Source organism: Myxocyprinus asiaticus, chromosome 3 (assembly GCF_019703515.2).
Source record: "Myxocyprinus asiaticus isolate MX2 ecotype Aquarium Trade chromosome 3, UBuf_Myxa_2, whole genome shotgun sequence".
Lineage (NCBI taxonomy): Eukaryota > Metazoa > Chordata > Actinopteri > Cypriniformes > Catostomidae > Myxocyprinus > Myxocyprinus asiaticus.
In genome coordinates, this window is record NC_059346.1 from 58,921,013 (window position 1) to 58,948,069 (window position 27,057).

The following is a 27,057-nucleotide window of genomic DNA, read 5'->3' on the forward strand; positions in this document are numbered from 1 at the left end:
AACATTTTATTCAGTGTATAAGGGACAGCAGCCACCTTTTTTTTTTTTGTTGTTGTTTTTTTTTTTTTTTTTTGCCTCGGGGTAACAGATCTTCATAGTACATCTGATCCTCTGTATTTCCTTCTCCATTCTTTTGATGCAGCTGAATGTCCTCCTGTACAATTACAGCACTTGGGTGATTTCTGACAACTCTCCTTATTATGGTCTTCCTTGCCGCAGTTGCAGCAGATGTGTTTGTTTTTACAGCCATTAGATCCATGTCCATACTTTTGACAGTTAAAACATTGCAATGGGTTGGGTACAAATAAGTCCACTGGAACTCTTAGATATCCATTAAAACTGTTTCTGGGGGTAGAGGTTCGTTAACAGTAATGATGTACGTACCAGTCTTTGTCATTCATTCTTCTCTCTTGATTATTATACTTTTCACATTATTACACCTTTAGTCTTGAGTTCGTGGGTTATTTCTTCTTCGTCTACATCATCCAACTCTCTGATATGGATCACTCCTTTGCTGTAATTCAGCATTGGATGAGGAGATGCCTTTATCTGTACTCCAGCTAACAGGTTGGCATGTAGAAGGTTCTCAGCATTGGACTTTTTACTGCATTCCACAAGAATTTGACCAGATCTTAATTTTTTAACTTCTTAAATATTCCTGCAATACCCTTATGTAAGGCAAAAGGGGAAAGCTTAATGACTGGCAAATCTGGTGATACAGCTTCAATGACAGTACATTTTGGCCAATCATCACTACTTGACATGGGAACACATCTATTTTCTGAGCTACAATCTGTATACAGGTCCAAAAATAGCTTTTTTGAGGTGTGTTTTGTAGGGATGGGCATTTTAGTCATTTTGTCTACTCGAGTACTTGGACTAAGTACTCGAGGGACAATGACATTTACATAACTATATATATAATAACATGTCTGACAAACATCTTTGGCTGCTGCATTACATCTTGTTGTTCCAGTGCATCGTCTATTTATTATTATTGGCTATTTTAAAATAATCTGTTACAAAATGTACAATAGGTTGCATAATCAAAATATAATGCATCATATTTTGTCATTATGTGATGATTCGCTGCCCAACTCAATGAAAGAATGTGCACAACACTCATCTGTCTGTTCTCCCTTCAGGTTACCGTAGTAATCTTAGTAAGTGTGCATCAGATTTTTTAGTGACTGTCTGAACCGTCTATTTTCAAATCGCAGTTGGCTTAACAGGAAACGTGTATTGTTGTTGCTGTGATGATTCATGATGCGTTCTATTTAACTTGGAGAGTTGGAATTTCCACCTTTCAACTGGGGAAAGTGCAATGGAACGACACTTTATGTCGGACTTCTAACTTGGAAACTCGTGCAAAAATCTTCAACTCCCATTTCGTCAAGATACAGGTGTGTTATGTCACCCAGGAGGCAAGGAGGTTTTCAGTCAGTGACAAACATTCACTTTTATTAAATAATATCCATTAACCAGTCCAAGTTCTTACATTAAATGATAATAAAACGTGTTTAGCAAAAGTTTTGCAGAGACAGGCGTTCAAAATACAGTTAATTACACTCTCTTTTGATTGTCGTAACTATAGTATTGTAGCGTCGTACTGTATATCAGTTTGGTTGCTGTGAGACATCTCTGACAATCAATGTACCCCTCAAAATCACAATGTAATCAATCTCAAAATTAAAATTAACACGTTTGTGTTTAGTTGTCAGGTAATTGTCACTGACTTTCGAATTAAGTGACAGTCACATCATGCATGATGCACCATTGATCATTGTTTTCATGATCGATCATTGCTGCCATGTCCGAGTACTCAAGTACTCGTGCCCATTTCTACTGTTTTGTAGCCATGTTTAAAGTTTTCAGTTTCATCATCTCTACTCCCCACCCACCTTGGAGCCCAAAAAAGAGGGATGCACAGCGCCGCGGATTATGCATCAGGGATATAGGGATGATGTACTCGAACAAAAAGAGGAACAAGGTGCTTAATTACCTCGATTGAAACCTTAGCCACCGCCTACTGGGGAACCTGAAAAGATATCAGATGTTGAGTTATCACTGAGTTTTCCCAGGGCATGTCTTAACCAGCCGATTGATTGGAGCCATTCCAACCTCCCATATAGGTGAAGAAGGAGCCAAAGTACTGTGCTGAAATAGAGGCAGCTGCAGCAAACCACTGTAAATGTGTTAGAGGGAAAGGAGGAGACAAGAACCGGCTTGACAATACAAATAAAGTTTAATGATAAACTTAAACAAAAAGACACACACAAACACATACAGGGCAGCTGCCCGTAATTCTCTCTCTCTCTCGAGCTGCCCTCTCCGGTCGCCTTTATCCCTCGCCTCATCAGGCCGATTGGGGTCCAGGCGTGCGTCATTCCGGCCCCGCCCTCCTCCGTGTTACAACCACATTCCTCAAAGACCAGGATCTCTTCCTCCACCGACCCGAGTCGCAACTCATGGCAAAAGATGGACCCATGCCGTACCCGTTGACGTCATTTGGAGGCAGAATCTGCGCAGTAATGATCATGGGGTGGAGCCGTGGTATCGAGGTCCCGCTCATACACCCGCCCAAAACTCATGGTTGTACTATGGTACTGGCTTTTTAATTCAAGTTCAAGCACAGTAGAACGATTTCGTTAGACAGAGTATAATTCATATTTTTACCAATTCGTAATTGCTAGCTATGGATAACCTGTTTTTTTCCACATTGCTAATGTTAGACTGCTTGTTGTCTTAGCTAGCTAGCTAATAACATTAATTTACTGATTAGCTTACAAAGCACAAATTTAACTTATCGAAAAATCTGCAATGATCCCTCAGATCCCTTAGGTCGGTTAGTACAGTTTACTGCAGAACAACTCATTTTGCCGTTTGAAACAGACAATCACAGTTATGGAAATTTCAAAGTTAAAGTTAATGCTTCATCGCCTCCACAACTACTTCACTGAGAGAAGCTGTCAATCACAGCTGTCAATCATGACATCACACCCCCTTTTTATAGCATCAAATAACTAATTAAAACCAAACTTATTAGACAAATGAACACTTGAACATACATCAACGTGATAAGAACTACCTAAAATGACAGAAAAATTTTGGGAAAAATGTATTTGAGATGTACTTTGATTTTTAGTTTGGCTCATGTCCCATCCGCTAACATGGAGGGGGCGGGGTTTATGACCTATATTGCAGCCAGCCACCAGGGGGCGATCAAGATGTTTTGGCTTCACCTTTGGGGAGCTGTCATGTTGTCCATCTTTATATCTACCTTCTTTTTCAGTGTGCCACCATTACCAACCTTGAATGTGGACCTCTTCCGGTATAAGCCACCTCCAGCCATTTCAGCAATACAAAAATACTAATTTATACCGCTTTGTATTGCAGGCTGACAATACATGTGATCATATTATTATCATTCATTCTTATATTCATGAACACCTTGGTTTGTAGTGCATATAGTTTTACCGTTTATCGCATTTTGCAACCGTTTTATCACACACTGTAGCACAGGCAGAATGAATAAGAGCCATCTATAACAGCTACCACAAACTTTACACAACCAGGAGTGAGCAAAAAGCAGCTGGGAAAATGCTGCTTCAACTTTCTTTGCCCCAAACACTGCATCTCGTTTCATTTTGGCAAAATAATAAACGTATTATTCTACCATTTCTTGTCAGAGAACATTCCCACTTTCTTTACGGTGTATATAGACACGCAGATCTTGCATCCAGCATGGTACATGAAACATCGCTTTTGGAAATAATTAAATAAAGGCATCATCAGAGGTTTCGCAGATAAAAATATGAATGGAGGTTTACATGGAGACAAGAAACATGGCATTGTCACGCTCTCAGTAAAGTAAGAAGCAGATTTTATTATTGTCTCTTCAATACAACCCACAGCAACAAGTGAGTGATTTACTTACTCTTTTACTATAAATGCTGATGTTAGAACATTATCAGAGATTAGCATATTACTCTGCTGTACATCCTGTGGTTGTGTGATAGTTTATAAGCCCATATCACTGAATTTTGGTCTATTATCCTTCTAGTTATTTACATTGTGGTCAACGAGAGTGGAACTTTGTCACATTTTCCGGAAACGCAGCCGCTGCTTACTTCCGCGTTGCAAAATAAGGTGGATACAATCTATGGTTTAACCACACTTAAGCTTGTTGAGTCAAAATATCAATCATATAAGCCTACTGCCATGAATATGCCAGCAGAATGGATGCTACACCCCTGAATGAAGCTCTAGTACTTTTAAAATGAAAACAAGTATGAAGGATAAAAATAGATCATGACAGAAATTTCACAGAGAGTGACGGATAAAGATTTTTACTCTAGCGCAACCTGAACATGATGCCACACACAAACATCCCTAATAATTTCATCTCAGCACAAAACACCACTAAAGCATACACATTCTTGTCAAAAAGCTCAAATGACAGTGAAAATAAACCATAATGGGCAAATCGTCAAAGGCTGTGTGTATCATCTCGCATGAACAACATAACAAAACTAATTAAAACGAACAGACTCTGAATATTTAGCAGTTGTTGTAATCTAATACAAACCAATGCATCAACAACACAACTCCTCAAAGCAATAGCATGCAATTCACTGAAATGATGAGTGGTGGGTGCACTTTAACTAATCCAACCAGCAACAAATTAGAATAAAATTAGCTTTTAATACTTTCCAATGAAGTTCACTATGCAGGTCTGCACTCAAGAGCGGTCATCTTCGAGGCTCATGTCAACAACTTGACATACATATTATCAAAGCTTTTGATTGGCTCAGGGGCAAGGGCAAATGAGCCCCACGGGCCATCATTAAAGGCTCATGGCACATGCGCATGACGTTCTCCAGATCTCCGTTGATTAACATTGAGAACAATGGCAAGCCACTGATATATATATAGAACTGGATCGCTGATGCAACGTTAAACTGCCTGCAGGAGGTGAAGTCAGCGGAAGTGTTCGAGCGGCCATCTTAGCATGCCCAAACTGCCATAGAGCATCAATGACAGGCGAAAACACCCTTTTTCACTATCTCCAAACCTGCGGATATGACAGTTGCATTTCACCTCTAGTGACAATCATGTTTAATGTTTAATTAGCTGTTATGGATAATATTCGTTTTACGAGGGAGAAGATATTTGCGGAAATATTTTTTTCTTTTGTAATGATGTTATTACAAAATTACTCTTCCTCTCCTACAGTTGACATTATATTTATACTTGCATGCAGTAGAAGCCTTTTTTAATTTTGTCTCACATTATACATTTTGCACATATACAGAGCACAGGGTCAGCCATGATACGGTTCCCCTGGAGCAGATAGGGTCAAGGGCCTTGCTCAGGAGCCCAACAGTGGCATCTTGGCAGTGCTGGGGTTTCAACCCCCAACCTTCTGGTCAGTAACCCAGAGCCTTAACTGCTGAGCCACTACTGCCCCATAAAGCCCAGCAGTGGTCACAGATATAGGTTATTTACAACCACTGTTTTTATTTTTGTACATTATTTAACTCATTATTCAAACACAAACGCTACTGAACAGAAATGTGTTGTCCTTGCATTATTCCACCACAAGGCGGCACTCTTATAACATGTTGATTTTAAATAAGAATACTTTATCTTAGAATATTTGGCTTGTTGTAGATCAAAATCTAAATCAAATGTTGTTTTATAATGGTAAGTGTTGTTTAAGAACCCCAGGGAGGCAATAGAGAGAAAGCTATGATAACTCTTAGTACAAAATAGAGCTATTTCCTAATTAAGACAACTGACGAGAAGGGTGTAGCTGCAGGCATAGCTCCAAAAAGGGCTGTGAGCTCAAAATCACCATTAAAGATATAGGGAGCCCCTAACCCAACCCTTTCCCTAACCTTAACTCTTTTGGACTTGGCACAACCCTCTTTTGGACTAACCCAACCCACTTTTGGAGTAACCCCACCCTCTTTTGGAGATTGCATCCCCATTTGGAGGTCTCTGGCCTGCAGCTATCCACCTTATTTTGCAACGCGGAAGTAAGCAGCGGCTGCATTTCCGGCAAATGTAAGAAAGTCCCGCTGGCATTGACTGCAGTGTAAATAACTAAAGGTTATAATACCAGAATTTAGTGATATGGGTTTATAAACTATCACACAACCACAGGATGTACAGCAGAATAATGTACCAATGTCGGATAATTTTCTGTGGTGATGGATATAAGGGCAGTCCAGACCGCCAGAGGGAAGGGAGCAATGCACAAAGCCGTATGTTCTGATGAAAAGCATTATTTTGCGTGTGTTTCACTGAAAAGTGTTGTCAATAAAAGTCTCACGTTGACTGTTTACCTGGCCCCCGCTTCCTCCTTCATGACTACTCATGGGATCTATCACATTTTCTTACATCAGCATTTATAATATAAGAGAAAGTTAATCATTCACTTGTTGCTGTGTGTTGTATTGAAGAAAAGGTAATAAAATCTGCTTCTTTCTTTACTAAGATCGTGACAGTGCAGTGTTTCTTGTCTTCATGTAAACCTCCGTTTATATGTACCTGCATAACCTCCAATGATGCCTTTATGTATTTATTTCCAAAGGCGATGTTTCATAAGCCATGCTGGATGCGTGATATGCATGTCTGTTTACTATACACCGCTAAGAAAGAGAGAATGCTTTCTGACAAGAATGGAGAGTAAAATACGTTTATTATTTTGCCAAGATGAAATAAGATGAGGTTTGGTGCAAAGAAAGTTGAAGCAGCATTTTCCCGGCATCTTTCCTCTCTCTGCTGGTTGTGTCAGATGGTGCGGAGGACTGTCCTGTCAGTGCCTGATTTAATTCATTCTGCCTGTGCAACAGTGTGATAAAACGATGGCAAAATGCAATAAACGGTAATTTAACCTATAATACACTATATGCGCTCAAAACCAATGAGTTTATGAAAATCGTAATTAATTATAATAATATGTCGACATTTATTGCCAGCCTGTAATATAACGCAGCATAATGTAGTATTTTTGTATTGCTAAAATAGCTGGAAGTGGCTATTACCGGAAGTGGTCCATATTCAAGGTCGATAATGGCGGTGCCCTAGTTTTGAGGAAAAATAAGGTGGATACCTACTTGCTGACAGTTGTTTAGGTGACTACACGTGCGCGCACTCACACACACACACACACACAACAGAACTATCTACATGCCATTCACACGTTTCCACAGTACTAAAAAACGAAACACTTTATAATGTTAATAATATTTTTAATCACAGTATCTAAAACCGAATGTTTCAAGTAGTATGCCTAAATAGGTGGGCAGTAGTAGTGTTTCAAATTGCATACACCTATGCTACTGTATACATCCCCCTGTCCCCTTGCAAAAGACTGAAAGGAAATATGGGAAACATAACATTTTATTCAGTTCAGCCTAACCACAGAGCCAAGGTTTTTGACATACAATTTTTCGTCATTCAAAACACAAAATGTCTGATCACCTCCCCTTGTCTTTTGATTGCTGAACTGGTTTTTAAGTGCGGAGGACTAGTGCAAATTGCAACAAAAAGCATCTTGTTTGCACTGCAAGCAAGGAGTTTTAGATGCTATTTACACTCCTAATTAAATACTAATATACAGTCTAATGGCATCACTGCAGCGTGTTTATTGTGTTTATTTAGAGTCCCACAGACTCCCTACACCAACCCCTACCCCTACCCCTAAACCTAACCCTAACCATACCTTACAAAACCATAGCATCAGCATGGTATTTTGTAGTAAAATCATAGTTACCAAAAAATTAAACATATTACTGTAGTAACACCATGGTTAATTGTATTAAAACTATGTCTTCCGCCAAAAAAATACATGATTACTACAATATTACTATAGCAAAACCATCGTTAAAGCTGATGTAATTTCTGCACCACCAAATGAAATTGCAGAAATACTCTTTATTTTCAAAACAGCTTTCTGAATACGCCCCTGTCTGCTGTTGGTCAAACAAAGAGATCACACCATTGTTTGAGTCAATGTTAATGTCTCTTGAGACGGGTCGCTCAAAACAAATAGAGGAATTTTTATAGTGCTTCAGAGACACGATGCTTACAGTTTTCAAGAAAATTAACCTATGAATGGCAACATATTAAGTTTGGATAGGAGAAAGTATTTTAACACAGAAAAAGTTTTATTTTTACATACTTCAGCTTTAATTTTATCCAGATCAAACCTTTCTCTCAACTGCCCGACCGAGGAAATGAACCTATACATTTATTTTTATTTATAATTATAAGTAGCATTAAAGGAGATATTAAGAGTGGAGCCAGGTAACAGGATGGGAAAAAGTGGGACAAAAGGTAGATTAGATCCCGGTTCATCCACACGAAAATGCACATCCACACAGTCGATACAACCCACTCCACTGCAGCAATACTAGTGGTGCATTTGGTCTTTCATTTCTGTGTTTCCACCAGACTACTGGAGTGCAAACAGCCATGCTGTGTGGCAGGTGCTATTTACACCTAGTGCAAATAATCACTCTGATTTTTTCTGTCTGGCTTGTCAGGACCAGTTTGTTTGATTGCTAATTTGTCTTGAGAAACGACACACTGTTACACACACGTTTATCGATAGCGCTCTCCATGTTCGCAATCTGCCACACTGCTGGCGCACAATTACTACTTACCTTTGGTTTGGTACTAGGTTTATTGGCAGATTAATATCTGCCCCAATGGGTTTCAATGAGGGCTTGTTGCAGTACCATATTTGACCACAGATTTCCATTGGGAAAACTGAGAGGCGCTGTGAGTTCGGGAGGGCAGCAGTTTCTCTGCCCCACATGCTTGTATATACTATATGTCAAACACAGTGTAACGGAGCTTTCAGCTACATCATGACTTAAAAATAAAATAAACTTATACTAGGCCTGCTTTTAAATACTTATGACAGCATTTTGAACACATTTACAGGCAAACAAATTACATTATTGGCAGTTTATAGTATGGATCTGTTTTCAATGGGATGAATATTTAGGTGGGGCTCTGCCTTACCTGCCCATATAGACGAGCCACGCCTGCTAACACGTTAAATAAAATTTCATTTCAAATTCAGTCTGCAATACAAATACCAGAAGGCTACTTGTCTACAGTACTTACAACTTCTTTGACAGCATGGGGGCCCTCTGGCGGTTCGATGGGCCCATACAACGTGCGTAGTTTGCAGGGAGGACTAGCACTGTAGTTGTACTAAATGAAATAAAGAGCAGTAGAATGGCAGTTTGCATGAAGTGGTCTGTTGCAACCATTGGGCAGCAAATGCTGTCGGCTAATAACTGTGGCCTATGAGAAACAATGGTTTCTTCATCTAGGGGTAGTTAAATGGCCTGAAAAGCTAAATCCTCAATAGAGCATAACAGTCAGTTTCTGTAAGTAAAAATCCCATTCATTTTTTCCATAGTCAAATTAATTTTTAACAATAACTTATAAACCTTTAAAGACAGACCTACCGTGAGCTCTGAGGTTAAGCGATGGTATATCCAACCAGAGAATCGCGGCCAACGAAGCACACCAAACAAGCACTACTGCGACCGTCCACTTGCATGACCTGTGAATGTCTCCCTGCAATCTCAACCCAGTTATATATTTGTAAATAACTATAATAGTCAGTATCAGAATAGATATTTTTTCCATGCTTATAATCAACAACTTAAAATCAATAGTTTTAGTTTTAAAATCATTCGTACTGCTTTGTGAGATTGTAGTTCATTCCATCTTAAAGACATTAACTACACAGCCTTTTTTTATTTTCAATTACTTTTTTTGCTTCAAATCAAAGCTGATTCACATCAGAGCTGGTTGATTTGGATCATGACTTAGAACGAAGGATTTAATTCAGTCCCTATGGAAGAAATGAATTGGAAAAATACTTCTGGGACCAAGATGGCAGAAAAGGTGGGCAGAAACTGTTGTGCTTAGGTGGGCCGCATTCAAGTTTCCATTGCAGCAGCACCCCAGTTTCATGCTAACTGTAATTCTACAGGTTATTTCTATGGTTGCAACAACCTGGATGATTTTTCTGATTGGTCAGTTACGATGACACTCACTCTCCTGTGACATCATCGGTCAGAGAAAGCATATTATATAATCTTGTTTTATTATAGTGTTTAGTGCAAGCTGTTGTCGTCCAAACACTGAATAAGCGTGAATAAATGTGTGGTCATGTGGTTGTTTTTCTCAGCTCTGGCAGAGATGGACCGGATGGATGTCTTAGGCAGGCCAAAAATGAAAATTCTCTCATCATTTACTCACCCTCATGCCATCCCAGAAGTGGATGACTTTCTCTCTTCTGCTGAACACACACAAAGATTTTAGAAGAATGTTTTAGCTCTGTAGGTCCATACAATACAAGTGAATGGGTACCAAAACTGTTAAGCTCCAAAAGCATATTAAGGCAGCATAAAAGTAATCTATACCACTCCAGTGGTTAAATCCATGTCTTCTGAATACACAGCTGTGGCCAAAAATATTGGCACCTTGGTAAATATGAGCAAAGAAGGCTTTATTGTTTATCCTTTTGATCTTTCATTCAAAATATTCACAAAAATCTAACCTTTAATTGAAGTAAAACAATTGAAAGAGGGGAAATATCTCATTATTAAATAAATATATATTTTATTTTAATACATCTGGGTGACAGGAAACATGAAATTGTTCAGCCATGACTTCCTGTTTCACAGGGGTATAAATATGAGGTAACACAGGGCAAATTCCCTTAATCATCAATCACAGTGGGTTAGACTAAAGAATATAGTTCTGATGTGCGGCAAAAGGTTGCTGAGCTTCACAAAATGGGAAGTGGCTATAAGAAAACAGCCAAAGCATTAAAAATGCCCATTTCCACCATCAGGGCTAATTAACAAATTCCAATCAGCTGGAGATCTTAAGAATCGGCCTGGAAGAGGACATGTGTCTATATTGTCTCCATGCACGGTGAGGAGGATGATTCAAGTGGCCAAAAATTCTCCAAGGATCTCAGCTGGGTTAGTTCGGTCTTGGGATCAGAAAGTCTCCAAAACTACAATCAGACGTCACCTACATCACCACAAGTTGTTTGGGAGGGTTTCAAGAAAAAAAGCCTCTCCTCTCATCCAACAATAAACTCAAGCATCTTCAGTTTGTCAGACACTACTGTCATTTCAAATGCGGCTGGGTTCTATGGTCAGATAAAACAAAAATAGAGCTTTTTGGCAGCAAACACCAGAGATGAGTTTGGTGCACACAGAGAGGTAGCCATATTGAAAAGTACCTCATGTCCACGGTTAAATATGGTGGTGGATCTTTAATGTTGTGGGGCTGTTTTTCGTTTTCTGTTTTTCTTAGATACATGGCATCACGGACTCCATCAAATACCAACAGATAAAAAAAAATCAAAACCTGACTGCCTCACCCAGAAAGCTTAAAATGGGCCGTGGTTAGATCTTCCAGCAGGACAATTATTCAAAACACACATCAGAATCAACACAAAAATAGTTCACTGACCACAAAATCAAGGTTCTGCGATGGCCATCCCAATCTCCTGACCTGAACCCCATAGAAAATTTGTGGGGTGAACTGAAGAGGAGAGTCTGTAGAATCTGAAGGATCTGTAGAGATTCTGTATGGAGGAATGGTCTCAGATCCCTTTTCAGGTGTTCTACAACCTCATTAGGCATTATAGGAGAAGACTCAGAGCTGTTATCTTGGCAAAGGGAGGTTACAAAAAGTATTAAATAAAAGGGTGCCAATAATTGTGTCATATATATTTGACAAAAATATTTGTTTTAAATAATATAAACAAAGAGGATATATTTTTCACAGCCTTCCTTTCTCATATTTACCAAGGGTGCCAATATTTTTGGCCACAACTGTATATAAGTGTGGGTGAGAAACAGATCAAAATGTTAAGTCCTATTTTACTATCAATCTCCACTTTCACTTTCACATTCTTCTTTTGTTTTTGATGATTTACATTCTTTGTGCATAACGCCACCTACCGAGAAGGGAGGAAAATATATAGTAAAGAAGGCATTATTATGATCATTGTTTGTCTTTTGTCTTTAAATGTTTTGATGATTGGCGTGTTCATTTTGTTTTTGTCCTCATTAAAAAATGTTTTTTCTTAAATGGATAAAAAAACAAAAAAAAAAAACACTGAATGCAGTGGCATGTATATCGAATATTTCTCTGCATTGTGGTACTGTGGTAAATTGTAAGCCAGTGTCATGTGTCTGACATAATTATTCAGTCCAAACAGCCTTGTGCATTCGTGGCTACCCCGGCATTTTTTTCTGCAGCCGTAAACTATTTCTCTCACCACTATTCTATCATATGTCCCCCGCGTTATGCGAGTAAAGAGCCATCAATTGCCAAATCAATGACACAGCCAGAGACGTGGAACATTTAATGCAAGTGACATCAGAGAAACAGAATGAAGCAACACACTGAGCATTTCCAGCAAGAAAGTTCAGCTGAATCAGGCAAACTATGTTTGTGATGGGGCACGTAAACATGTGGTGCCCTTTCGTTTTATTACAGAAACTCAGGAGAAAGAAAAGGGGGATAATAGTGTCAGTTATTGACAGTAAATTAGTATGTGATTAAAGAAATTAATTTTTTTCAGCCCAACCACAAACTAATTTATTTTAAATTTGAATTTATTTATTAAAATACAAAAAAGTAAGTAGGTAATGGTTTCCCTGTGAAATATAAATGAATGTACACAATAACCAGGGTGACATAAACCATGAGGAGGAGGACTGTTGTTTTTCTGTAAAGTTCAGAAGTATGGGCAACTACAATGGACATCATCCTGCCCTACAGCCAGAAAGTGAAAGTAAATGAAAACCTCTTATCAGATTGAGTTCTTTAATGCATTCTCTCTCATCACATGCAAATTGATTACATTCATTTTTTTTTTTTAATCTATGACTATGTAGAAATATAGATGAATGGAGCTAGTTGTCGCAATGGCTATTTCAATAGTTTTTGAATCCAGTTGCACAAAAACTTGTTTTTTTAGTTTCTAAGTTGGTTTTAAACAACATATTTCAAAACTTAATAAAATTTAACATAAATTAGTCTTAAATTCTGTCAATTCTGTTCTCCAAACTAAAATTGTAATATTGTCTTAGAAAAAAAAGCATTTAATTGAATTTGAGCAGGTAATTTCTTTAATTCAAATTAAGTCAGTTTCATTGAGCCAACAAAATTTAGTTGGATTAGGTCAAACCAATGTACTATAGTACTTTTAACTCTATAGGTTCGTCAAACTAAATTTACTGATGTTTAATTAAATTAATTTTCTTATGTTGGTCCAACGTAATTTATTTTTAATAATCATTAGTATATGCCAGGTGATCAAGTGTAAGGACAGTTAAACTGTTGCACTGTCAATCAACTGCTTGTAGAGCTAAGCAGCACTCAAATCATACATCACCGGAAAGTGTACGTCCATCCTCAACTGAAGCACTAGCGCCAATTTTCAACACTAACTCCAATACTCCAGCATAACAGACACTCTTTTAAAATACCAGTATATCAGAACATTAAATATTGACATATCTCTTCCTATTCTCATCTTGCCTATTCTCAACACTTAGGGTACGTTTACACAACAACCATGTAATAAAAACGGAAACGTTTTTCCTTTGCGTTTTTTTTAAAGTTTCGCGTACAGACGACAATGTTGTCAAAACAATCCCCGTTCACACGGATCCGCGAAAACAACTAAAAACACTGTATTATGTACGCCAGGCCAGTAGTTGGCGATGTCACTTTGTAAAGAAACACTACACGCCTGCGTACATAAGCATTCTTCCACAGAGCGGTGAATACAAACAATGAAGATGGCGATCGCTGGTCGTAGTAGTGATGTTGTAAATCTAAACTTTGCTGGAGAAGCGTCAATAAACTCAATCTTGAGCAGCACAAACACAGTCCTCCATTGTAGTTTTGAATGTCTTGCGCGTTGTTTTGGAGTAGTTGCGCGCATGCCTATAGACTGAACCCGTAATACGCGTGCGCATGACGTCATCATTTCACAAATTCGTTTTCAAAAACGTGCACTTTGAAACCCGTTTTCAAAAGTTTGCATTTTCAGGCCCCAAAACGCCGTTGTCGTGTAAACGAACAGCCAAAACGCATAAAAAGTTTTCAGTTTTTAGTTTAATAATGAGGAAAAAATTACTGTGTGCTCCTTTAAGTTTTGAAATATGTTGCTTAAAACCAACTTAAAGTCCACAAACTCACCAAGGCCTGCAACATTCTCTGCCAGGAGGTATGTCATTTCAAACTTAAATCTAAAATTCCTTTTGTGGATTGACCAGTAATTCTGATGACAGGTTAAGAAATAATTTACTTTTCTTTGCCCCTAGAAAACATGGGAAAAGACGAAACAAGTTTCCAGGAGCACATCACAGCCATAAACACTGCACTAAGCAGACTGCACTGATATAAAGAGATGAATTGAGCTCTATTAAAAAGAAACTAAGATTATCAAAGAGAAAAAGTGTTGGAAATGTTTCGATTTCTGTGGATTCAACAACTTTTTGTGTTTTTTGTCGTTTTATTGTCATTTACAAAAATATTATAATTTATGCATTTTTTATTGAAGATTAATTAAACATGGGTTTTAGTAAAGACCTTCACCTAACTCAGAGAGCACTTTTGTAGTTCTGGCCACCAACATCTTCAGAGTGATGGGAAGTGAAAGTCAAAGGGGACATTTGACTTCAAAACAATGACATAAACAATGACACAAAAAGGTACATTATTTCTCATTATTACCACCTCCAAACTTTTCCATTGGATCGAGGTTTTTTATGATACTAAAAAAAAAATGTTCTAATTTCTGATCGTACTGGCATTGCAAAATCTGAAATGCAGAATTATTTGTTTGACCATCTTTATAGAGAGAAAATATAACACTCCTCTTCATGTAAGTTTTAAGATGTAATTTAGAGAGATGCCAATTCCTTTCTGTTTTTTATTACTCTGCATACTGTCAGCACGTTTAACAAATGTTTCTCTTACTTACAGGGATCAGCATCCTCAACCTAATCTTTCATATGGTGTCAAGACCCCTCAGTGCATGAGAGTCAACTGGCGTAGGTCATTTGTTTTAATTTATATTTTTACTCCTTTTATAAATATTGCATTATGAATTGTATTATTTATTGCTTGTGTTATTGTAAATACAAACTATTAAAAATGCTTTACGAAATACCTAAATGTGTTTTATATGGTTATTTTCCTTTCTTCTGGTGATAGAGTATCTGCTGTATATGAACTATTTAATTCAAATATGCATTTAATATGATGGTAATAAAACAAATTATAAATAAAAAAATAAACATAAACCAAATGTTATGATTCCATGTTTTGAAGGTTCTATACAGAACCTTTTCATCTGGCTCAAAGAACCCTTTACAAGTTCTTTTGATAGAACCATTAAAAAGGCTTCTATATAGAATGTTTTGGGGGTTCCAATATGAAGCGAGCGACTGAACCCTTTCAGGTTCTATATACAACCTTATCAAGTCAGTTAGAAATACCAAGGGTTCACTCAAAACAAGGTGAGACAGCATTTAGCTATTATGCCACCTGCAGTTGGAACCAGCTTCCAGAAGACGTCAGAAGTGTTCCAACTGTAGCCACATTCAAATCCAGTCTGAAAGCTGTGCATTTACTGACTATTGTGCTGCACTTATTGATTGCACTGCATCATTTTATTTGTGTGTCCTTTACCTTTTTTATTCATTTTAATAATTGTATTTTCTTTCTATTATTTATTTTATTACCTTTTATTTCTTGTTCTTAATTTACTTTAAAATGATTGTTTTATGTAGCTTGTATTTTCTTTATCATTTTTATGTGTGGCACTTTGAATTGCCATTGTGTATGAATTGTGCTGTATGTTGTAAATAACCTTGCCTTGCCTTCTGAGTGTATGTTTGGTACAAGGGAAAACATTAAATCACACTTGTATTCAAGACTTTAACCCTAAAATGCATACATAAATCAAAAGTTGCACAGCCGTCTACTTTTTGAATATAATTTTTACTTGAATTGGACTTTTTCAACATTAGTTTAGAAAATGTTTAGAATATATATATTTTTTAATTATTACAGAGATTGCATTACCTCTAGTATGCATATGTAGGTTCTTTTTTTAACAGCAGAATAAACAGGGTAAACAAAAAGCATATGGAACATTATACCTCCTTCTTGATGAATAACAAGTATACTTGGAAATCTAATTAGATGACCTTAGAAAACCATGCAAACCAACTGCCTTGAAAAATAGTAAACGTACTTCTTTGGATCAAGTAAACGGAGCTTTATTTTTTAAGTAACGTTAACTAGTTACAAGTAAACCTAACTCATCTGTGATTAAAGTATCATTGTTTTTATTTAATTATTTAAATTGGGTTATAGCATGTCTTGTGCAATATAAGGGAAATTATGACTGCACTCTAGGTTAGCCATTTGGCACATGGGATTCTACTCAGTACTTCTTAGTGCACATAAATCTGCACTTTTGTAAAGTTCATTTGAGTAAAGAAGAATGATAATAATAATTAAAGCAGCAAGTAGCAATGTGGATTCCTCCTCAAAATGGCAAATTATTTAAAAACTGACATGGTATAGACATGTACTTCACACATGTACACAACAATTTGTTATTAAACATTGCAAGAGATATGAACTAGTGATTGAATCAAAGTATTGGTTTTATGACTAGCGGATTTGTAAAGCATTATTTTAGCGTTAGCGATAAATAATAATAAACTGTAATTTTGTCATCTTTTGACATATCAAGGTGAAATTATGCACAGTACTTCAGAGTGATGTCATTTTGAAGCCTGTTAGGTTGGAAAAAAACATTAGACAAAATGGCATTAGATTTGACATATCAAGGTGAAATTGTGCACAGTACTTCAGAGTGGTGTCATTTTGAAGCCTGTTAGGTTGGAAAAAAACATTAGTCAAAATGGCATTAGATTTTTTGGACATATGGGTATTGAAACAATGTGGACAGTTACATAAATGCGCACCTTTCAGCCACTTTATATTGTATTCATTTTTGCTAAATATCAAATTGAAAGACATGTATCCTACACATACATACCAAGTTTCAAGTCAGTTGGAGCTATGGTTCAGGAGGAGAAGATTTTTGTAGGTTTTCCCAAATTTTCACTATACAGGAAAATCCATCATGTCGGACTTTATGGGTTCTAACGGCTTTTTTGTTCCTCATGAGAAATGTGGCACATATACTAGGTTTCAGAAATTTTGGAGTTATGGGGTGGAAATGGAATCACTTTGAAAATGGAAAATTGGGGCGTGGCCTGTAGCGCCACCTATAAGCTCACGTGGGCCATTTTCGGTGTGTTAGTTACTCGTGGCCTGTAGTATCAATGTGCCAAATTTCTAACCTTTTTACCAAGGAGATCTTGAGTTATTGGGCAATTTAGAGCTATAGGAATAATAATAAGAAGAATACTAACAAAAACAATAGGTTTCCTCCTACCAGAGGAATCCTAATAATCCAAAAAAAAAAAAAAGAAAAAAACACTAATCGCCCTCAACACTAATAATAAAAAATAAAAATAAAAACAGCAAAAACAACAACAATAGTCATAACAGTTAAAGCTATATACTTTTTTAAATACCAATTAGTATTTTTTCCATCTAAGTTGTTTTGACCAAACGTTTAAAGAACGTATATATTTGAGTTAGGATTCCATAATGTGACATTTCAAGTACTGTTTCATTAGGACACTTAAATGTTTTTATTAATGACAATTTTAGGATTTAGAGAGTAAGGGTAACTTCATTTAAATGAGTGAGAATAGTAAAAACTTAAGCTTAAGTTAAGTAAACTAATGTTTTTTTTTTTTTTTTTTTTTTTTTTTACAATTTGAGATTACTATAAGTATTTACAGTGGGTCTGCTTCGAATGAGAGCTGATGACTCACTGATATGAACAACCTGAGAGTGTGATACTAATGCGTGGGAAATACATCTGACATTCGTTCCCTGGCCAAGACAGGGTTTATTGCGTACAAAAATTCGCGCTTCTCCGATTCGAACGGATGGAAACGCGCGTGCCGACTTAACACTTGCCCGGACAAAATTGTAAGCCCAAAACGTGTTAACCTAGGTCACAGTTTAGCCTTTTGTCCCATCATTAGCATCCCTCTGATGTCTGGGAGTCTCTCTCCAGCATTTTTTAAATCAAGTGCACTAGAGAAGAGCAAATCGTATTGATCCCCGTTGAAACTGCTGTTTTGCAGCGGCAAAACAGTTTACACGAGAGCAGTCAAAATATGTTCTTTCTTCATTTTGTTTAGGCTAGCCTACTCATAAGAAGTGTTCTCATGGGAGACTTTATGTTTGTAATGGGACATTAAAAAAAAATAATTTTAAACACACACACACACACACACACACACACACATAAAATAGCCTATAATTACAACAGATTGGAAACATTGTGGTTTGAAACATATAGCTATAAGTTTAGTAAAAAGTCTTTAGTAAAAAGTCCGTTTGTGCGGCATAATGGCACGTGGCGCCTTTTCGCGCCCTAGGCCTATTTATGCATTTATTTGCATGCGCCAACAAATGAACAGAGGAAGCCAGAGGTGTAAGAACAGAAGTCGTATGGAAGTGTGCCAGCAAGTGTAAATTATCTCGGGACGCCTCAAAGGCTGACACTTGCGCGTCACATTTGGAAGCGCGCATTTCAAAGGATGTGAGGATCAAAGACGATTGCAAATCTTCGGCGCGTGCAGCAAACGTCTTAAATAGCCTTATTGTTTATGCATGGCACGTCTTTTGCCTTTCAAAATTTCATTACGCTAAATAATAATGAAAATAGGTTATTTAAAATAATAATAATAATAATAATAATAATAACAATAAAGAAATACAAATGGAAAGGTAATTTTTTAAGATTTTAATGATGGAATGTATTTGTTTCAGCCCCAAAATATACAACTATATATCTGAGCATAAAAGGGAATGGCATGAATAAATTAATGTGCAAAATAGATAAATTCATACATCAGTTATGTATTCTAAATGATCATACATAGTACAAATCATGCATTTAAAAAATAGATTGCCATCATTTATCATACACTATGTACACGTTTTACATTTGTTATGTCAGATCATAAAATTATTACACAACAACAGTTTTTGGAAATAAACATGTCTCTCTACAGCTTCATTTAGAAGAGATAACATTATTACACAAGCCCCAGCATTCTGAGTCCATTTCTCTTAAAATGTCTTTAGATTTCTATTAAGGCCATGGTCTCCAGACAGTTTCACTGACTGGTGCTTGGTGTTGGGAGGTTGGCTGGGCTACTGTATGTGTTTTTCCATGACTTTGCATTGTGCTTGGTTCTGTGCTTCTGAACGGACTTCTGTTCAGGTGAACCACAATGTTCCTGCCAGCTGATGAAAGTCCTTGTCTGCAAACCAAATTCTGCTGCTGCTTCTCCAGATGCAGATGATGCTGTACAGTTGAACCTGGAACCTGAATTCTGGAGGAGTTCTGAATTCTGACAGGCAGTCTGATGTTGGCCGGGACACTGGGCTGGCTCAGGCGTTGACACAGCGTGGCTGATACTGAACCCTCCAGTCCACGAGCCTCACCTTCATCTATCATGAAACGGGCAGCTTTCTGAAGACATGTTGAGAAGCCGTCAATAAACTGGTGTTTTTCTCTTCCCTCCTCATCCTTTGCTTTCTTGGCCTGAGCGACAGAGTTTTGCAAAAAGAGGACAGTGTACTCCAGGATTTCTGCTTTCTCCATCCTTCGCTGAGTAGAGCTCTGCAATAATAAGAAAGTTGGATTCAGACAAGGCTCCAAACCTATTCAGACACCTTAGAGAGCATGAATGTGTAGACAATAAAAGCCAGAAGATGACATTATCAGAGAGCCATTGATTTGGGAAGTGTTCTATGTTCTTACATTGTGCTCAGGGCCTTGGAGTAGCAGAGTTCTCAGGTTTTCCAGACTCCGATTCATCCTCTCTCTTCTTCGTCTTTCTACCTGAGGCTTTAACAACTGAAAGAAACATATGGAAAACGAATGTCAGTGGACAATCCTGATTATACTAACTTGTATCAAAATACACACCAGTCTGCTCAGTGTTTCCATTATTTGTTAGGATTCAAGATTTAAAGATAGAAATGAATATTTACCTTTCTGTCCATCTTTATGTTCTCAGTCTCTCCAAGCATTTTCATTGTACTTCAATGTACTTCAAAGAACAGCTTTTTATATTATATAAATATTAGTGCTTATATCCAAGTATAGCGTTGTATTAGGTATGCTGGAAAAATCTCTCTTCGCGTCACGCAAACAGTTGTGAGATGAAAGTTGAAGTTGAGCACAGGTATTTATAGGCATTCAGGCGAACCGTGTAACAAACCACGCCCACTGTCTATCACAGACCAATCCCTGTGGTGCTACTATCTGGTATTGGACCCAGTTGTTCACAACTAAAAGCCTAACAACAAAATAACTAAAGGAACAGACTATATATCATTCTAATATTATAATATTAAAGGTAACTATAATATAAATGGTGATATAGGCCATAGACATTTAATATTAAAGAAGGATATAAGAAGTTGAAGCGTTAGACGAGGTAATTAGCTAGCTAGTAAATTAATGTTCTTAAAACATTTTCCAAACGTTACATAGTGGTTTTGGGAACATGAAAATGTCCAGTTTTCTTAACGTTAGTAGAACGTTCTTTAAGGTTAAGAACGTCATAAGGATGTTCCATTAACGTTTTATTTACAACATTAAAATAATGTTAGCCAATGTTGTTGGAACGTTCCCTGTTAGGTGAGTAGCCTACTTGGAATGATGTGTAGGCCGACATATTTAACATTAACTACTTTTTTTCTTTCATTTTTTATTTACGTTTCAGCAGTTTACAGTAGTTAGCTAATATTATCTGCGTTTAAGACATTCAGGGGTAACCTTAGATCAAAGTGACTGAAGGCACGCGCTGCTTAACACCTTGACCTCAGTGGGCACGAGCGAATAAATGCATATCAATAGACCACGCGTCGCTGGTGAGACAAACCCTTTACAGTAACAAAAAAGTGAGCGCACCCATTTTTATCTTCCAGTGTCTAATTTCATGCAATGGCTTTATTTGTCTGTATCTTAGCTGTACGCTCTCGTTCCTGTTTTTAGGAAGGCAACTTGGCATTTTTTTTATCATTGAAAGTGAGGTCATCGTCCTCATTCCACATGTGTCACATGTTTAAAGGAATATTCCGGGTTCAATACAAGTTAAGCTCTGTCGACAGCATTTGTGGCATACTGTTGATTACCACAAAAAAATATTTCGACTCGTCCCTCCTTTTCTTTAAAAAAGGCATCGAAGTTACAGTGAGGCACTTACAATAGAAGTGAATGGGACCGATTTTGGGAGGGTTTAAAGGCAGAAATGTGAAGCTTATAATTTTATATGACCACTTAGCCTACATTAATTCTTCTGTTACAACTCCTGTATTATTTGACCTGTAAAGTTGTTTACTTTGTCATTTTAGGGTTTCTTGACATTACATCGTCATGGCAACGAAGTTGTAAAATTGGCTATAACTTCACATGGGAAAGGTTAATAAGCGATTTTATCACACTAAAATTATGTTAACACGCATGTTGTTTATGTCTTGTGGCTATACTTTTGAGTATTTTAACTGATTGGCCCCCATTCACTTCCATTGTATGTGGCTCACTGGAACCAGATTTTTGCTTTTTCTTAAAAAAAAAAAAAAAAAAAAAAAAAAAGGAGGGACAAGTCAAAATAATTTTGTGGTAATCAATATTATGCCACAAATGTGTTAACTTGTATTGAACGCAGAATATTTTATTAATGCAGCTTGAAACTAATAGGCTATTGCATAAATAAGCCGAGGAATCGTGCGTTACAGTGGTTCTTCATTATAAGATAAGTAACAGTTCTTCATTCAAGTAGGAATATGAGAATGTCCGAAATCGCTCACTCGTTCATTCATTCGCATTTCCAAATATAGTGATTACAGTAGAGTGCACTATATAGGAAAATCGTCGATGTCAGACATATACAGGCTGCTTCATTAGTGTAACTAGGCTCTTTAAGGTTGTCTCTTTAAGCGACATAGAAAACTTGCATTAATAATATTACATTAATAATATTAATAATAATTATATATATATATATATATATATATATATATATATATATATATATATATATATATATATATATAGGCCTATTGCAATAGAATGTGCGTTCACAGATGTGATTTTGTCGGCATTTTATAGCCTCTCCAAACGCGACTCATCCAATCACAATTTAAAGTCGGAACTAACCATTTTATAAAATATATGTTGAAAATATATGTACCCTGTAATAAAACGGGGAAAGTGCCGCTGCCTTGCTTGTTATGCCTTATAAAATACGGAACCTAATTTACTTGGCTTTACAATTCTATTGCATATGTATTATTTTTCCTTTTGATGTTTTTAAGCTTGTTTTGCTCAAAAGCACAAAGTAACAGTTGGTTCTAATAAAGGTGTTAGACATCAGGGGGTCACAGAGAGAAACGTGTGTTCACACCTCCTTACAACTTGGATGGGCGCGTGGCACCCTCACACCTGTGAACAATGCACGCGCGTGCGGACAGTCTCCACGTGTGCATATGAATGAGCATGTGTCTATGGAAAGAGCTGGGATATTTTAGAGAAGGTAGCGTATGTTTGTTACAAGCTTTTTTGAACGTAAAACAAACACTAAAGTTCCAGACCAAAATCTGTGATTTAAAGGTGCATTCAGTCATTTTTTCCTCTTTAAAAAAGTTTAACTCCTAAAGACATGAATTGTAATTTTGCAATATATGTAGGAAATCAAGACCACACACATTAAAATGAAGACCCCAGTCATAGCGTTAACCTTATAAAAGCTGTTTTATTCTACATGGAGGGGGTCCACACATGGGGGCTGCCATGTTAGAATCACATGACCAGCTGAATACTACTTGCTTAATCTCAGTAACCGTCCTGTTATTTGACACTTTCACTCATTGATTAAAGTAATAATGGCTGACTGTGAATACTAAATTTCTACAATGGCATCTGAAACTGAAAACTATTGATTTTAAATGATGCTGCATCTAAGCCACTAGGTGTCAGTGCAAGTACAAGATGACACAAAGACAAACGTTACTGCGTGCACCTTTAATAACCTTGAACGAAACTGAAAATGACAAATAAGTATTTTGTCTCAAAATAAACGAGATAGGGTACAATGGGGTTAAAGGCACTTATGATTTTATTTTCTTCCAAAACACTAAACAGCAACTAGAACTACTATAGTATTTTCCTTAACACCTGCTTGTCATTAAACACTGCAAAATATTCCTGATCCATAAGATCATTGCATGCAATGTCTAAAGTTTGATTTTGAGGTAATTTGATCCAATATTTAATCATTTTTATAATTTTGCAAATTTATGTAGATAATGGGAATCTATTATATATGTATATTTTGAGACAAAATACCTTTTGGTCATTTTATGTTTTGTTCAAGGTAATTAAATCAGAAGTTTTTTACTAGCTGTCCCATAAGTGAAAGGATAGAATTTGGGGTAAATTCCCCCCCTGTTGCAGGGGCTAAAGGCCTCTCACAAAACACATTGTTTTTAGTAATTAAGGCGAATAGATTTGTTTTGAAAAATTTTCAGTGTCGGCTCACATTGACTGATCAAGTCACTATGGAGATTACTTTGTTTATAGAATACTTGATATCATGAAATGCCAAATGTGATTAAAATTAACAGGAAACGGTTAACCCTTTTCTGAAAGTGATTATTTGAATAAGTATTATCTCAGTTTGTTTCTCAAAATGCATCTTGCTGTCTCAAAAGTATTTGCCTAAGCTGATAAATTTTGCCCTATAACTATTGTTCCTATATTTACACAATATCACTATAACCTATCTGGGGGCCCTTTACCCCAAGTAAAAAATTAATTTTAATCAAAACAACCTTTCGTTATTATTTCTTTTCTCACAAATAATGTTGCTCCCTCAATAGTCAATACAATTTATTTTCCTTGATACACTTTGTGAACAGAAAAGAAGCATGTTTTCCTTAAAATATGACTTCAACCCAGTTGTACATAGCAGCCAATAATGTAATAACTACCGTTAATGTAATAACAGCCAATAACGTAATACATTATCCATTCTTAATGTAATAAAAGTCAATAATATAATAACTTACCAATAATGTAATAACATTTCTGAATAACGTAATAACTTTTTGTCCATAAGTTCTTACATTATTGGCTGCTAGATACGCTGATTTCAATGATTCTCATTAGCTGCATACATTTGCCTTATTATAGATCAAACTACCTCAAAAACAAATTTTAGACATTGTACTCGATAGACTAATGCTTCAGTAACATTTTGCAGTACATAGTGACAAACAGGTGTTTAGTAAAGTACTGTGGTAGTTTTAGATGCTATTTTGGGTTTTTTGGGAGAAAATCTAATCAGTGAAGCCTTTAGCCCCGATGTACCCTATGGGATCATCAGCTGGGAACCACCCAGCATAGATGTTTCCCCCCATGTATCCCGGGACATCTCCTGGTGGTGGGGCAGTGATCAGGGACGTCTCATTTTAAAGTTTAGAAATTACGTCCCCATGCCTTCATAAGGCTACTCAGAGTAAATAACTCTGATAACCAGATAGACGGTAATTAATAAAAATGGCTAATCACCCGTCCCACCAAAGTGATGAAAATAGAGACCATATGTGAACTATTCTGTATAGCATACTGCATTTTCCCATGCACTTACGTGTTTATTGGAGATTAGCGTGGGAACCGTCTGTGTGCTCGGTTGATAATGTACAAATTCTGACAGGTAATAAAACCTCGTGGTAGGCCTACTGGGTGAGGTGTAAGCGGTCAGTGTTACCGGCAGAGCGTGGTTAAAAGTTGGTTCCCACCGTAGCACCTTGAATTTACCTGTTGAGAATACACGCACCAAAATAAAACATTTCAAGTAGTCATATGCCCATTATGTGACATCACAAAAGAAAGCAAGTCTGTCGCGAATGTTTGATATTTACGCTTTAACGTGCATTTTCTAAAAGGGTTTTTGGAATATTAGAAATATTTTTTCCTCTTTACAAATGTGTTTTAAAAAAACTAGTTTGACCAATCTTAAATGACAAACCAGCCCGACGATGGCCGTGCAAGATGGCATGACAATCAATTACCAGGAACGCAAAACTTATTATAATAATGTAAATACGTAAATAGAAGTTGGCTATATTACGCTTATATCCCCCGAAAGACAGCCATGTCTCACCAACGCCATTCTCATTCATATGTGCGCAAACAAGTAGTCTACCCTTTGGTAGGCTATATCACACTTAATGGTCGTACGCGTGCCATTTGCTTTAATCTTTGGCTTTAATGTGCAAATGAAGATACATTGGGTGTCACTGAGTAAAAGACAGGCAGAAAGAAATTTGAGAAACTTTCCATTTTTAAAAGTTTGAAGAAGAAAATGCGTTTCCATAACTTTTATACTCAAGGACAAGGTAACATTGCTTTGCATTGACTTGACGGACATCATTATAAATGGACGTTCACCAAAAGTACCACCAAAGTGATGGAAATGAAGACTATGTGTGAACGCAGGCTGCATCCCATGCACTCTCGTGTTTATTGGCGAGTAGTGTGGGAACCTTCATGCTCGTTTGGTAATGTACAAATTTTGACAGGTAATAAAAAAGAACTGAGGTGTCTAAGCAGTCCGTGTTACTAGGAGAGCGCGGTTAGTTGCTGGTTCCCATCATAGCACTCATTAAATGACCTGTAGGTTATTGTCGAATTTTAAATATTTACACAACCAAACACACACACACACACACACACACACACACACACACACACACACACACACACACACACACACACACACACATTTTGCTTGATATTGTCCATTTACGCTCCTGGTGTCTTGTTCGTATTAGAGTCAATTGGGCAATTCGAGTAGCCTATGTTACATCCTTAGGTGCAACGTCAATTTTAAGATTTAACACATTAGCAAAAAATTAAGAACTTAAATTATTACTGATTAGCCAAAAAGTCAGCTAAACGCCAAATGCTAAAACTAATACGCAACCACAAATATATAACAATCAGCAGGGGGCTTAGGATATTATAATATCCCTTTTCGCCAATGTCTCAAGTTCTCAACGTGTGAAGTCTCAGGTCGTTTGTCCAGTACATACGTTTGGTTCACCGACACACGTTTGGTGTTAACAAGATGTGTCAAAAGAACCATAATACGAATAGAACCACGCAGAGAAGGACGTGTGCTCCCTCACTTATTAGTGAACTAGTGTAACTTTCCCACGGGAACGGTAGTAGACTGCGCTCTCAGACTGTAACCCGGCCCGTGCCTCAAATCGTGGAGTACAAAAGAAAATAAATAAATAAAAAATCGTTGGAATCGTATTGGAAATTGAAATACACTAAACCTACAACGTGTAGTCTACATCATAACAGTTAACAATGCTCCTGAAATAACAATCAACAGCCAAGCATTTTCTGTGCATGTAGATCAAGACTAAAAGTAGTATGTATTTACCAAATTTATGACCCAAGAGCAGCAGATTCTGGAACAGTTCCTACCCTCAAACCAGCAACCATTTTCAAAGATCAAATCAAATACTGGCATACTTGCTGTCTCATGGAGTGCCTGTTTATCCACATAAGGCTATTATTTTTTTTATGGCAGTATCAACAAAATCAGTCATATGGAACCAACTGGCACCAACAAACATCCATGCGATAATCTAATCAGCCAATCGTGTGGCAGCAGTTCAGTGCATAAAATCATGCAGATGCAGGTCAGGATCTTCAGTTAATGTTCACATCAACCATCAGAATGGGGAAAAATGTGATCTCAGTGATTTTGACTTTGGCAT

At 37.0% G+C, this 27,057-nt stretch overlaps 1 protein-coding gene across 1 annotated transcript; it reads right to left on the reverse strand.

Moving 5' to 3' along the window:
* Positions 1–19,263: 19,263 nt before the first annotated feature.
* On the reverse strand, positions 19,264–20,292 carry LOC127426395 (transcription factor HES-7.1-like). The gene is made up of 3 exons (XM_051673183.1): positions 20,248–20,292; positions 20,015–20,110; positions 19,264–19,873 (listed from the first exon to the last, which is right to left on the reverse strand). The coding sequence occupies exons 1-3, from the start codon at positions 20,290–20,292 to the stop codon at positions 19,340–19,342; spliced, it is 675 nt and encodes a 224-aa protein (XP_051529143.1). The 3' UTR covers positions 19,264–19,339.
* Between the last annotated feature and the right edge of the window lie 6,765 nt (positions 20,293–27,057).